At 40.7% G+C, this 13,002-nt stretch overlaps 1 protein-coding gene across 2 annotated transcripts in view; it reads right to left on the bottom strand.

Moving 5' to 3' along the window:
- The window catches only part of Lrrc7 (leucine rich repeat containing 7), a 307,126-nt gene that overhangs the window by 100,580 nt on the left and 193,544 nt on the right, over positions 1-13,002 (bottom strand). For both annotated transcript variants that reach the window (XM_050149461.1, XM_050149462.1), the window contains exons 8-9: positions 9,527-9,601; positions 4,264-4,408 (exon numbers count right to left, since the gene is read on the bottom strand). In XM_050149461.1, coding sequence (XP_050005418.1) covers positions 4,264-4,408; positions 9,527-9,601 — 220 coding nt within the window. The remainder of the gene's footprint in view (positions 1-4,263; positions 4,409-9,526; positions 9,602-13,002) is intronic.

Below are 13,002 nucleotides of genomic sequence, written 5' to 3'. Positions count from 1 at the left end.
TACAGGTACGTGCATGTGTTTGGTTGTATGTATGTATGTGGCGGCCCAACGTTGGTATCTGGAGTCTTCTAGGATTGCTCTTACACATTCTTCTTCTGTTGAGGCCAGTTATTTCTATCTTGCACAGAGACAGCTTATTTTACTTACCTGGTTTGCAGGTTTGCTCTGGGATCCCATCTCTGCCTCCTGAGGTTGGAATTGTGGGTCTGAGAGTTTATCTGGGTGTTCAGGATCTTAGGTCTAGTTCTCACTTGTCTAGCAAGTGCTTCAACCACTGCACAATCTCCACAGCCATTCAGACACTTATTTTTCACTGTCTGATCTACGCCCTCCACATTTTTTACAGCTCGTTCTCCTTCTATTACCTTCATGTGCAGTCACCACACAGTAATGGGAGAACATCTGCCTTTGGCACAATTATCCCTCTTACCCAACCATCAAAAAGCTCATAAATCAATGTGGCTTCAATAGTCAAACCCAAGGACAAAGTATTAGTACTAGGTTAGTTTTTGTTTTATATGGGAACTATGGGTATATGCTGTAGATTACTGTGTTGTCAGAAAATTTATCATGAAAATGTTAAATTCGTGACCAAATGTCTTTTGAGGGGTGTCAAATTAAAGAAAATTAAACAAAGTTTTTCTAGGACTTTTTGGTATAGTAATATGAAATTGTGATCCTTTGAAACCATCCTGAAGCTGGTTTGTGTGAGTGTGTGTGTGTGTGTGCATGCACACACACTTGGGTGTGGAACATCCATTGACATTCATGCCTTGTGGACATGGTATCAGGATATGTTCACCCCTTTTAGTACTCTGGTAATTTTTTAAAAGTCAGAGGAAGTCACCTGGAGTCTGAAGTAAAGCTGTGGCCGACTTAGGATTTCAGTACAGTTATGTTTTCTTCAGAAGCAGGTGAAGAGAACGGCCCTTGCTGTCAGACTGCTGCAATGAAATTACTGCATCACAGGAGCATAATGCATCGACTTGGAAACAATAGCATGTGGGAAGCAGGGCATTCCCACGTATTGGTGCATAATCGTCGTACTGGTCTGAACATCTCCTGCCCCATTCATCTCTGTTCCAAAGATGTCTGAACCATTTTAGCTTCCCTCGAGCATGTTTTGCAGCATCCGCTCTGGGATGTCAAAGGACACTGGAGTATGTTTATGTTACGAGCGGGGACATGAGTTACAGTGGGAAGCCCGAAGCCTCCATCAGACTGCTGTGCTCCATCTAGCCCACCAGGGGAGCTGTGGGAGCGTCGAGTCTCTTCACCACTGCACTGGGTCACAAGAGGCTGAGGGTTGGATGACCGATAGCTGAGCCCACTCCAGGTCACCACGAGCATTTCCAGATCTAAGGCTTCTGCCGTGAAGCAACGTTAAGGAAAACTTGAGGTAGGTTTGGACTCCAGCAAGAGTTGTCTGTGCAGATTGGAGGCACGGCGCTCACACGAATCTTTACAGCAGAAACAAGCCAGGCCTTTCTGTGCAGCTCGAGTCTGTGGGTTTATAGGAACTCACGGAGACCTGGTCACTCTGCTGCTCACGCATTACCCAAGGGTCTAGTCTGGACTGACAGAGCCTCAGGAGGACCCTGAAAGTGGGCGGAGCACCAGCTTCATGTGGCTCATTCTTCCTCTCCCTCCCTTGTGTTCGCCCTCCCCATATTCTCCTTTTACACACTCTGGGCATTGAAGTATTGACAAAAAGGATGAGGACTATTATTGTCATTGTAGATATTCTTGTATAGATACATAATTAATGTGAATGCATTAAACATTAAAATAGCTCTTTTTAAAGTAGACAATGTTTATGTGGCATTTATACACATTGTAATAGTACTATGAAAGCAAAAGACTCTGTCGCATAAGTTCTCACAGGAACTGACGCTGACTGAACACTCGGCACCTTGGATTGACTAGTGAGCTCCTCAACATGGGCATGTGGTGGAGGTAACGCTACTCCCACACAGCAATGAACAAATGGAACACAGAGCCACACAGCCAGGCGAGAAACTTGAACTCAGGTAACTTGACTGTGGAGCTTCTGTTCCAGTCACTAAGTGAGCATAGTTTGAAAAGTAAAACACTACTCAGCCTCCTCTAGTGATTTTCCTTGCTACCCAAAGAAGCGTTTTATTAAAACCACCTGGAAGAGGAAGAGAGGCCTTTGACTTTTCTTGGAAACAGTGCAGGGAGGGACCAAGCACAGGCTGGTTGTGGAGTGTGTCTCTCAGTCAGCTGGCTCTCAGCTGCAGAACTTGTGTGACAGAGTGGCAATTTTGTTTTAGTTGTATTTTATTGTATTAATTCTATGGAAATTCTTCTCTTATTTTTAAAATTTCTGGTGGCCCAATAGATAATCCACATTTTGACAAGAAAGATGAGGGGCCGTTTCTCATCCAGTTAGTGTCCATGGTCTTTTTGGGCCCCAGAACAAAGCTCTCGTGTCTGTTGGCCAAGAGGGGAATGTCCTGAGGAAGGCCTGTCTGTGTCTACACCAGGCCCTGGGCAGATACCCAGACACAATTTCCCCTGAAATTCAGTGAGACACAAAGGACAGGTCAGTGAGTAATTAGTGTCCCCACATTGCTTTCATTCTGGGAGAGCCCCTAGGGCCTGAAGGAAGGTATTAGAGCAATGAGACCCATCTTTCTGTCTGTCTGCTTCTGCTACCACATGCCCAGCTCTGTGTCACTCAAAGGGATGCCTTACTCCAGTGGAGGGTGACTCTGTGGGCTGCTTTTTAAGGAAAGAATCCTGCTATACTAAGAATGCCTTGTCTTCTGAGATAACTGGCTCTTTTAAATAAAACAGGCTTATTTAACTACATTTGTTCTTTTGCTGTGATTTATGACACATAATTTCTTTGTTTTCTATCCTATGATTGCTTTAACGTCTTTTCTTTCATCGTGTGTATGGATTTTCTTTCAGTTTCCATCCCTCTAGTACTATACAAGTTACACATTTTATCTCTCTATTTAAGTGGATGCATTTTCATTTTTAGCATGCTTATTTAATTTCCTTTTCCTGCATACTTGTGAAGTTCTTTATTTGTCAAGTAAATAGTCATTCTTAGCAGGAATAAATCATCTTTTTTACTAAGCAGAACACAGCACAGGCCAGACACCGTCTTAGCACTGAGAAGTCAGCTATGGACAAACCTTTGTTCTGGGAATCAATGTGTTTTGCCTTCACGCAGTGGTGTGAAGTGGTGCCGGGTGTGTGGAGTCACAAACTACCACTCTGTCGTCCTGAGCAGCTGAGTCTCTTTGTAGCTAATGGGCCTCCTCAGTGTTGCAACCCAGCTCTTCCCACACTCATCTGCTCACGAGTTTCATTTAAGGTGACTAACGTTCAGATTGGAGCCCAGTGTGCTGTCCGCACCAGATGCTCCTGGGATGCAGCTGGGAAGTGTGAGAAGCCTAATGATGGTTGGAGAAACATTGTTTGCGATGTATGATAAATAAAAAGTCAGAAAATTTATGAGAAGAGCTTGTGTGAGTTTGTTAAAACCAGCGTGCTCCATCAGCCTGAATGGATGGTTAAAGTAGTAATAAAATACTGGAGGGAGCATGAGAACTACCCTGCAGTCTCTCTTCAATTGGGCTACTTAGTCTATGACAGTGTTTAAAAGCATCAACAAGCTGCTGAATACATGAAACATCTATTCCAGACAGGTTAAAATCCCCATTTCAAAGTTAACTGAATTAATGATTATTTTCCTAGATGAGACATAATAAGAAATAATATAAAAGTACTCATTATTCAGTCTTTTATAACTCTACCCATAAAAGACATAAATAAAAGACCTAGTGCATGATAGACATACATTTTTTTTTCTGGCAAGCATCTTACAACGTATTAAGAATGATGTGTCTTTTAAAAAATAATGTAACTAAGAATTTATTTTATATTTGTACATTTTTGTGTTATTTACCTGTGATACCAATGTTACAATGTATCCACTGTCACCAAATAGCTCTACATGACAACACTGTGCAATTCAGGAGACTTGAAAATTTTAAGACACACTTACTTAATAGAAACATTTCACTGGAGAGTTGAATTCGATGCTAACGTTAACGGTTCATTTAAAGGTATCTGCAACACACTGTTTTATGATCTTGCCTGGTGAATTTGGTGATTTATTAATGTCAGGCTAGTAATATATTACCTACATGCATAAATAAGTTATACTGCCAAAACAGAAACTGTACACTTGACATAATTACTCACGATAAAATGTTGCATCCTCACCTATGGAGTCAGGCAGCTGTTGTAACATATTGGAGGATAGTAAGAGGTCCTCAAGGGCTTCACATCCGGAAATATCCATGTCAACCGTTTCTATCCTGTTTTTTGACATATCCAGGTATACCAACATCTTTAACTTCCCTATAGACTTGAAGACAGTGCATAAACTCAGGATTAGTTGGGGAACTTTCACAAGGCTCATGAAGCTGTAAAAACCACAATGTTGTGAAATTAATTTTAAAGCCATCATGACAATAGGAGGATATGGAATCACTGACCAAATGTACACTGACTAGAAAGGACACTGGTGCATCCATTTCAAAACACAGAATCCCTACATTACCTACACACCCCACACAATAAAAGCACACATGTACACAAACAGTCACAGATGCGTTATTCTCAGCCGCCAAGTGGCAGCAGCCCAAACCTGCCTCACTGACTAAATGGGTAAGCAAAAGTGGCCTGCCCACATAATGGATATTATTTGGCAGTAACAGTGAATGGAGTGTTGAAATACGCTACGAAATAGATGAACTTTGAAAGGAGCATGTCACAAAAGACCACACATATGCAATGTCCAGACACAAAGTAGAAAAGATTGCCAAAAATGTAGTATTGCTTTTAAGGGTGATGGAAATGTTCTAAACTTAGGTTGTGATGATCATAGAGCATTGTGGGTCTGCTAAAAAAATCCACTGACTGGAAAATGTCTATAAATTATATCTCACTGCAGTGGTTAGAGGTAAATTCTGAGTGAATGCAGCAGTCAGAGTTAATAGTTCTCAAATTTGCCAGTGGAGAACTGAACATTGCAGAGTATTCTTAAGGTTCTAATGTCTCAGAAAAATTTAAAATTCTAATTTGAACTTGATTCTGATAATTAGAATGTGGGACACAAGGAGGTCTTTGCACTCACAGATAAGGACTAGGGGAACCTGGAATGTGAAACACACTGGTTGTTCCTTCAAAGGAGGGAAACATAACCTGTCATCCACCCAGAAGTCTTGGAGAAGATGTATTAGCAGTTTAGTGACCTTTGTGCTATCTGTGTGGCCAAGACGACCCTGGACCCTCCCCCAGAACCTTATCATAAGCTCGTTTTTCCCCCTAGTCAATCTACAGAACCCATCTTTATGGAAGGTATTACATACACTTTACAGAGAGTTTTGATATAGTCATGTCCGATCTTTATTTAGCTTACTTTGTTCCTCAAGGAGATGTATGTGTGCTTTATTGTGTGTATGGAATTGATTACTACCAGGAAAGCTTTAACTAGATTGTGCTGTGCTTAAATATGTCTAAAATGAACTCCTCAGTTCATTTGAACTGAAGTTTGAACCAGCATTGGCTACTTAGTCATATTGAACTGAATTTGACTTTCGACTATGTTGGCCACGGTGGTCACGGAGATCCCTTCATTAGAGGTTAACATTCTGCTCATTCACCAACCCTGAGACTATTATATGCTACTCTCTCTGCTATGTATTACAGACAGCATCATGAGCCAGTCTGGAAAGAAACTTGTCTGGATAAAGACAAAGGCATTTTAAAATTTTGAAACCAATTATTGTTGCCAAGTACAGGCTTGTCTTCAACTCTAAACATTTCCGTTGCCTCCATCCTAGGTCTGTGATCGCAACTGTTCAACACCATCATAGTCAAAACAAGGTTTTTATCTTTAGGTAGTTTACATTAGTGAAGGCAACACCCAAAGAAACAACAGTTAAAGACAGTCTTGATATGCACAAGAAAATTCATGTGGGAAACACCACAGAAGAAAGGGGGAAGGGCAAAGACTATGAAGTAGTTGTCATTTGTCAAGAAAGAGGGAGGCCGGGCGGTGGTGGCACACGCCTTTAATCCCAGCACTCGGGAGGCAGAGGCATGCCTAGTCAAATCAGTAAGCTCCAGGTATAGTAAGAGACGCTGTCTCAAAGCTTAAGTTGGAGACTGATTAAGGAGGACACCTAATATTCATCTCAGGGCTCTACATGTGTGTACACATGTATGCATACACTCACAGTAGCACACAAAAAAAAAAGGAAAAGAGGGAACCTGCAAGAAAGAACAACTCTCATATTTATGGAGAAGCTTGGAAAAACATGACACATTAATAGATTTAATAAGAGTGACTGAAGTTTGTGTTGCATTCAAGCCTGTGAGGAAGTCGTGAGGAAGTCCTTAGCAAAGCTTCCCAAAAATTCTGTGGCTGAGCCCCACAACCCTCAGGTATCTGAGCAGGGGCTGAGGGACTGGGTCTTTGCATCCTGCATTTGTGGATAATTGGAAGAAGGTTACCCGGAATGGGGCTTTGACCTTGAGTGAGGAGGCTTTCATCAGAACAGGGAATCTGAAGAGGCCAGAGAGGCTGCACCCAGTGTTTCCAGAAGCTGGAGAATAAAGTTCTTTATTCCTGAAGGACACATAAGCACACGCTTTCTGTGTGACCTTCCCAGGTTGCTGTGAGAATGGGGGCTGGAGATAAAACTGAATCTGCTTGGACTGGACTAAAGATCCTCCTCTCCCTCCCACCCCTCATTAACTCAGGGCCCCATCCTGCATCTTTAGATGCCTATGAAGCTGTGTGGAAGCAGATGTTAGAGGAGCCGGCCCTCCAGAACAGAGGGAAAGAAAGCAGCAGGTGTCTTTCCCTACCTCAGAAGAACATCACTTGATAAAATCTGCTACTTTCCTATTGATGTCCCACCCCAAAGATGTATGAGCCATGGTAGCTCTCTCTTTCCCAGAGGTAAAGGACCCTGTGTGGTTTTCTGTTGTGTGCCCTTCTCTGTCCTTTAACCAGGAGAAGGCTTTCATCCTTGAAGCTGCTCTCCATGCTGCATTGACCAGCATTTGCTGGGTAGTTTCCAAACATTCTGTGGAAGACAAACAACACTGGGGTATTTAACTTTGAGTCTTTCAAACCTTCTACCAGCACCCTATCCTGCAGCAAAGGTCTGCAGTCCTTGAGAAGGTCGACCTGGTCCAGCACCACTCTAGGTGAGGATGGATCCATGGTGGGAGAATGAGTGACAGATGGGAAGAGTGGAAATCACAGATGAGGGAGATGCCAGACTATTCAGAAACAACAGACGTTCGTGCACCACTTGGTTAGAGCTATATTAACTTTAGATTGGTAGTTGTAAGATGGAGTTTTGTAGAGGATGAAATACTTGGTCGTTCTGTTTACCTCTCTGAGGTATGAAAAATGAGTAACAAACAAGAGTCTAGGCTTCTAAAAGTGTATTTTAATATGTTAGGATGCAAGAGCAAAGGAAAAAGTGGATTTGCTTTTTTCCCACATCTTTTCACGGCAAATACGGAGGGTGATTCATTTTTGAGGATGACTGACAGGTAGCACTTCTGACTGCACGGGAGATGAACAGCCAGTCAAGGTCACATAGAACTGGGTATCAGGCCGAGGTCACATAAGCTGGGAGGAGTGGAGTGTTACACATAGCACATGGCGAAATGTCAAATTAAAGCATACTAAATAAAGTTATCCATGGACCACAGCTGAACTACTGGATTAGATGCAGAAGTTTCAAAAGAGGTTGGACAAGATTTTTGGTCTCACCATTTACTCATTTGCACATTTGGATTTTGCAAACGTCACCACTGCGGAAAGTGTCATGACTCCAATTCTCACCTGTGCCTTCTGCAGGTTCCAGAGACTGCACTGTCAGACACGCTGTGAGGTCAAGCATTGCTGTACAGAAGCAGCTGCTTTGGCTTATAGGCCCAGGGGCTTGCTTATCGGCTCTGTGAACCTGAGCTGCACAGAACCTTCTCATAGGGTTTCTCTGAGGACCCGAAGAGTGAATATTTATAAGCCAGCTAGGCAATGCCTGGCCCAGTATATGCAAAGTAAGTAGCTTTGTGGAAATGAATATATTCAAGAAGCTGGTATAAACTTGCATCTAAGTAACATTCTGACTTTTCCATATCTGCTCAGGAGCTAAGAGGCATTTTATCTGCATTCTCCACGACTGTACATACACTGGCCTCTTTCATTCACAGGGATAAATGCTAAGACAGTCTGTGGATGTCAGAAGCAGTGCTTGTGACTCAGACCTGTACAAACTGTGGCTTTCTCTCTGTATTTGCCTCTAATAAAATTTACCAAGCAAACAGCAACAGCTGCCAATGAAACATCAGAACAACGGACTATTAAAAAATTACACGCGCCAGGCATGGTGGTGCACACCTTTCATCTCAGGACTCAGGAGGCAGAGACAGGTGAATCTCTGAGTTTGAGGTCAGCCTTGTCTACAGAGTTAGTTTCAGAACAAAAATAAATAAGTAAAATTAACAAATCACTTAAATTCATACATTTTCATTTGTGGAATTACTCTTATGTGAGTCTTCCCAACAGTGTAATTGAGGGAGTTGATTGTATGATCTTTGTGATTCTCTGATCACATTAGCAAACAGTTTTGAAAGTACAAGATGTACCGACTTCTATTTATGTCTGTGATGCTGTAGATGCAGCCCTTTCAAATTTAAAAATGTTCTTTCCTCAGTCTTTGCCCAGATATCTCCTTTTGCATGGCCTCGTGTTTGTTCACAGAGAACAAATGTCATGTGCTTGCTCCCTTGAAGTAATTTAAAGAAAATTCAAAAGAAGAGTAAAATTTGCTTTGAGGAAATATTGAAACCTCTGGTTTGAATGAAAAATGATTCCCTCCACTTGCCTGGACTCTTAGTCCAGTGAAAACACCAACATGTGTGTTGAGGTGGCCAGGAAAGGCAGGCGGTGGGGACGAAACCTGCTCCAGCAAGGGTCATGGAGCCATCCCACTACAGGAGGAAAACCTGAGTCTGGTCAGCTTGTATTGGATGCTGCGCAATCCTTGTGATTTCCAAAGGTATAAATGGGTTCTACCAGAGAAGAAGCAGAGAAAGCCCTTTGCTTTGTAGAAGAGCCCTAACAAGAGGAAAAACAGCTGTACTGTTACCTGTGAGAATAAGGTTGCTTTTGTAAAACAAAATGTGTTTTAAAAATTCAACCAAGAACTTATCAGCTTTTAAAACCCAGTGAGAAGAATAAGGGACATCAAGGGAAATCTCAGCTTTTCTGTTTTTGCAGTTCATGATAAACATAGAATATTTAAAACAATTTCATGAGAAGCACTTGGTGACTGAAGCCCCCAAAAGTGTTAATTTGCTTTCCAAGCACTGAGAATGGAGATGTGGGATTAATAATTAAAAACATAACCAACCTGCAGCAGGTCAGAACACACTCATGGCAAAGCTTACGTACCCCAGGCAGCACTTGCAATGCATTGTTATCCATCCATAGCTCCCTTAAATTCTGTATTTGATCCAGAACTTCAGGCTAGGTGAGAGGCAGAGAGAAAGAGAGAAGAGACAAATCAAATCAGTTTTCCCTGATCACATTAGATGTCACTTCTTGAATCTTGAGCTTTTGTTTAGGAATTTATTATTAGTCTAAAAATTTGCAAGTTTAACAGACCTCCAAAAAAATCCAAAAATAGGGATAGGGGACCTAGAATTACCTGGAAATTATCAGAAAAATTTCAAATTTCAAAAATTAAGACCTATTACCCAGGGATATTAACTTACTTCTTTAATATAGTCCAGTTATCTTTTATATTGTTAACTGTTCTTTAATTACTTGGGAAATTTATTCTTCACATAAGGCAAGCTCTTTTCTTTTAAAGATTTTAACTTTTACTTATTTTCACGTGTATGAGTGCTCTACCTGCATGTATTTCTGTGCACCATACGTTTGCAGTACCTGTGGAGTTTAGAAAGCCTGGTATGGGAAATGGAGTTGCAGACGGTTTTGAGATTCAGTGTGGATGATAGCAATTGAATCTGGGTCCTCTGAAAGAGCAGTCAGTACTCTTAACTGTTGAGCCATCTCTCCAGCCCAAGTGACTTCAGCATTTGACAGCCAAGGCACTACTCTTTTGTAACACTGTACCTTTACTGTAGCTCTTTGCACACAATCGGTTCTTATTTTGTGTGTCTGTGCACCGCACACATATGCCCATGGGCACACAACATTGAAGAACTGTGACATGATAGTCAGAGCTTTTTGCTTTCTATCCCTTCATTTTTGTCACCTAAGAACTACTGTTTATGAACTGACTTATGAGTCACTTCTCTGTGTAGGTCAGGCTGGTTAAACTTCCCCATCCCCAAGCCCTGTTTGCCTGAGAAACCTAGGTGATGCTGGGTAAATAGATCTACAAAATAGGTATGCAAATTAGGACTTTACTGATAAATAGTTATAAAAAAATTATTTTAAAACATTTTTTGGTACACATATGATTTTAGGACTTAGTAAAGGATAAAGCAAATGTACACAATAGCAGAATGCTTATTTTAAAGTAAAGAATTAAGCTTCCAGATATGTGATAATGTAGAATGTACAGCGTCATCAATGTTTTTCAGAATTGATTGGTACTTTGATTTTATAATAATGCTAAGAATGTTGCTTTACACACGCCCCTTAGAAAATGGAAGCCATTTTTTTTAAATGTTGGAAATTTTATTCCAATCTCCAGCCAGAATTCACTAGATGCAGTTTTGCAAATGACTTGGTTTCTTCTGAATGCTCAGACCGCTGGTCCTTAAATTGTTTTTCACTCTTTACCCTTTCAGTTTTGGGGGAAGCATCTAAAAATCTGCAACACACAAAGGAAAACCTAACTTCAGATTAAGAAACTTTCTTCCACTCTTACTTAAATCTTTTATTTAACTACACACTTGCTTTATTACAAGCCCTTTGGCTCTCACAAGTGGCAAATGTTTTATTCATGAATTTCATAGCCCTCATTTGAAACCCCGATACACAAAATTGGATGAATGAAATTGCTCAGCACTTGATGAAAAGCCTACTTATGATTCTCTCAGTCATGATGTACAACATGCCTTGAGATTGTCTAACCTCTTCAGTTAATTTCTTCGGAGACGGAAAGGTCACCTCCATAGGGTCTGAGCCTTTTTCAAGGTTACATTAATTTTATTCTTCTCTGCTTTGTTTCAGAATCAATCCCACTAAAATGCCCATAAAAATTTAGAGCCTTGTTTTAATACATCCATTTGCATTAATATATAGGAAGAAAATGATGTTATGTTTCAGTAATTGTTGAGAGAACAAATAGGTATTCTAGTGACAATAATGAAAGGCGATGCTGAGAAAATGTAATTGATTCATAATTAATTGAAATACTTTAAGCCATAAGCTCTTATGAATATTTTAATGTCTATGAGTTTAATATATCCCATTTAAATACTCAGATGAGTCTATTGATGGAGTAGGAAAAAGATAACATGTTGTGGGAAAGGTGCACCAATATGTGAAATGATAAAAATTAGCATAACAAAGATCTGAAGATGCAAGAATGCTGGCCAGTTCTCAAGAAGTAACAGTAGAGGACTGAGTGGAGTCTTCTGTGCCTAGACCAAGTCAGAAGCAGGGAACAAAATTGAGAATTTAAGTCTAGAGTGATCTTGGTGTTCAGTGTGAATCCATTCACTCCACAGACAACCCCTCCACACAAGAAGACGCCATAGCACCTGGGAATGAAATCAGACAGGGGTGGGCTGGCTTGTGTCTGTTTCTTTGAATGTCCTTGTCTGTAGATGCCAGGAGATCATGCGTGAGTGACAGAAGTTTACTTCCTCTGGATGACCAACTGCAAAGATATCTTCAACAAGGTGTAGGTATGCAGCATGTCTGGAGATAGCACCAGGGACACATGGCTAAGATGGCCCATGTGGTCTGGAGTGGAGAAGAATGGTTGCCACAGACACTCATCTTTTTTTTTTTTTTAATTTTCCATGGTGTCATTTATTTATTTATTTATTTATTTATTTATTTAATTGAGCTATATATTTTTCTCTGCTTTCCTCCCTTCTTTGCCCTTCCCCTTCTACCCTCTCCCATGACCCCCATTTACTCAATTTACTTAGGATTTCTTGTCTTTTTCAACTTCCTGTGTAGATTAGATCTATGTAAGTCTCTTTTAGGGTCCTCTTTGTTGTCTAGGTTTTCTGACATTGTGAATTATAGGCTGGTTTTTCTTTGATTTATATCTAAAAGTCATTTATGAGTGAGTCCATATTATATTTGTCTTTCTGGGTCTGGGTTACCTCATTCAATATGATGTTTTCTAGATCCATCTATTTGCCTGCAAATTTCAAGATGCCATTATTTCCCCCACAGTGTAGTACTCCATTCTGTAAATATACCACGTCTTCTTTATCCATTCTTTGGTCGAGGGACATTTAGGTTGTTTTCAGGATCTGGCTATAACAAACAATGTTGCTATGAACACCATTGAACACATGTTTTTGTGGTATGATTGAGCATCCTTTGTGTATACACCCAAAAATGGTATTACTGGAGCTTAAGGTAGGTTGTTACCCAATTTTCTGAGAAATTGCCATACTGACAACCGAAGCAGCTGTACCAGTTTGCACTTCTACCAGCAAAGGGAATGTTCCATTTACCTCACATTCTCTCCATCATAAGCTGTCATCAGTGTTTTTGGTCTTGGCCATTCTTACAGGTGCAAGATGGAATCTCAGAGTTGTTTTGATTTGCATTTCTCTGATGGCTAAGGATGTTGAGCATTTCCTTAAGCACCTTTCAGCTATTTTAGATTAATTTGTTGCAAGTTCTCTGTTTAGGTCTGTACCTCATTTTTTTTTATTGGTTATTTGTTCTTTTAATGACCAATTTGTTGAGTTCTTTGTATATTT

Source organism: Alexandromys fortis, unplaced genomic scaffold, assembly GCF_014885135.2.
Source record: "Alexandromys fortis isolate MF-2015 unplaced genomic scaffold, M_Fortis_MF-2015_v1.1 scaffold_68, whole genome shotgun sequence".
NCBI lineage: Eukaryota > Metazoa > Chordata > Mammalia > Rodentia > Cricetidae > Alexandromys > Alexandromys fortis.
This window is presented reverse-complemented; position numbering and strand designations above follow the sequence as displayed.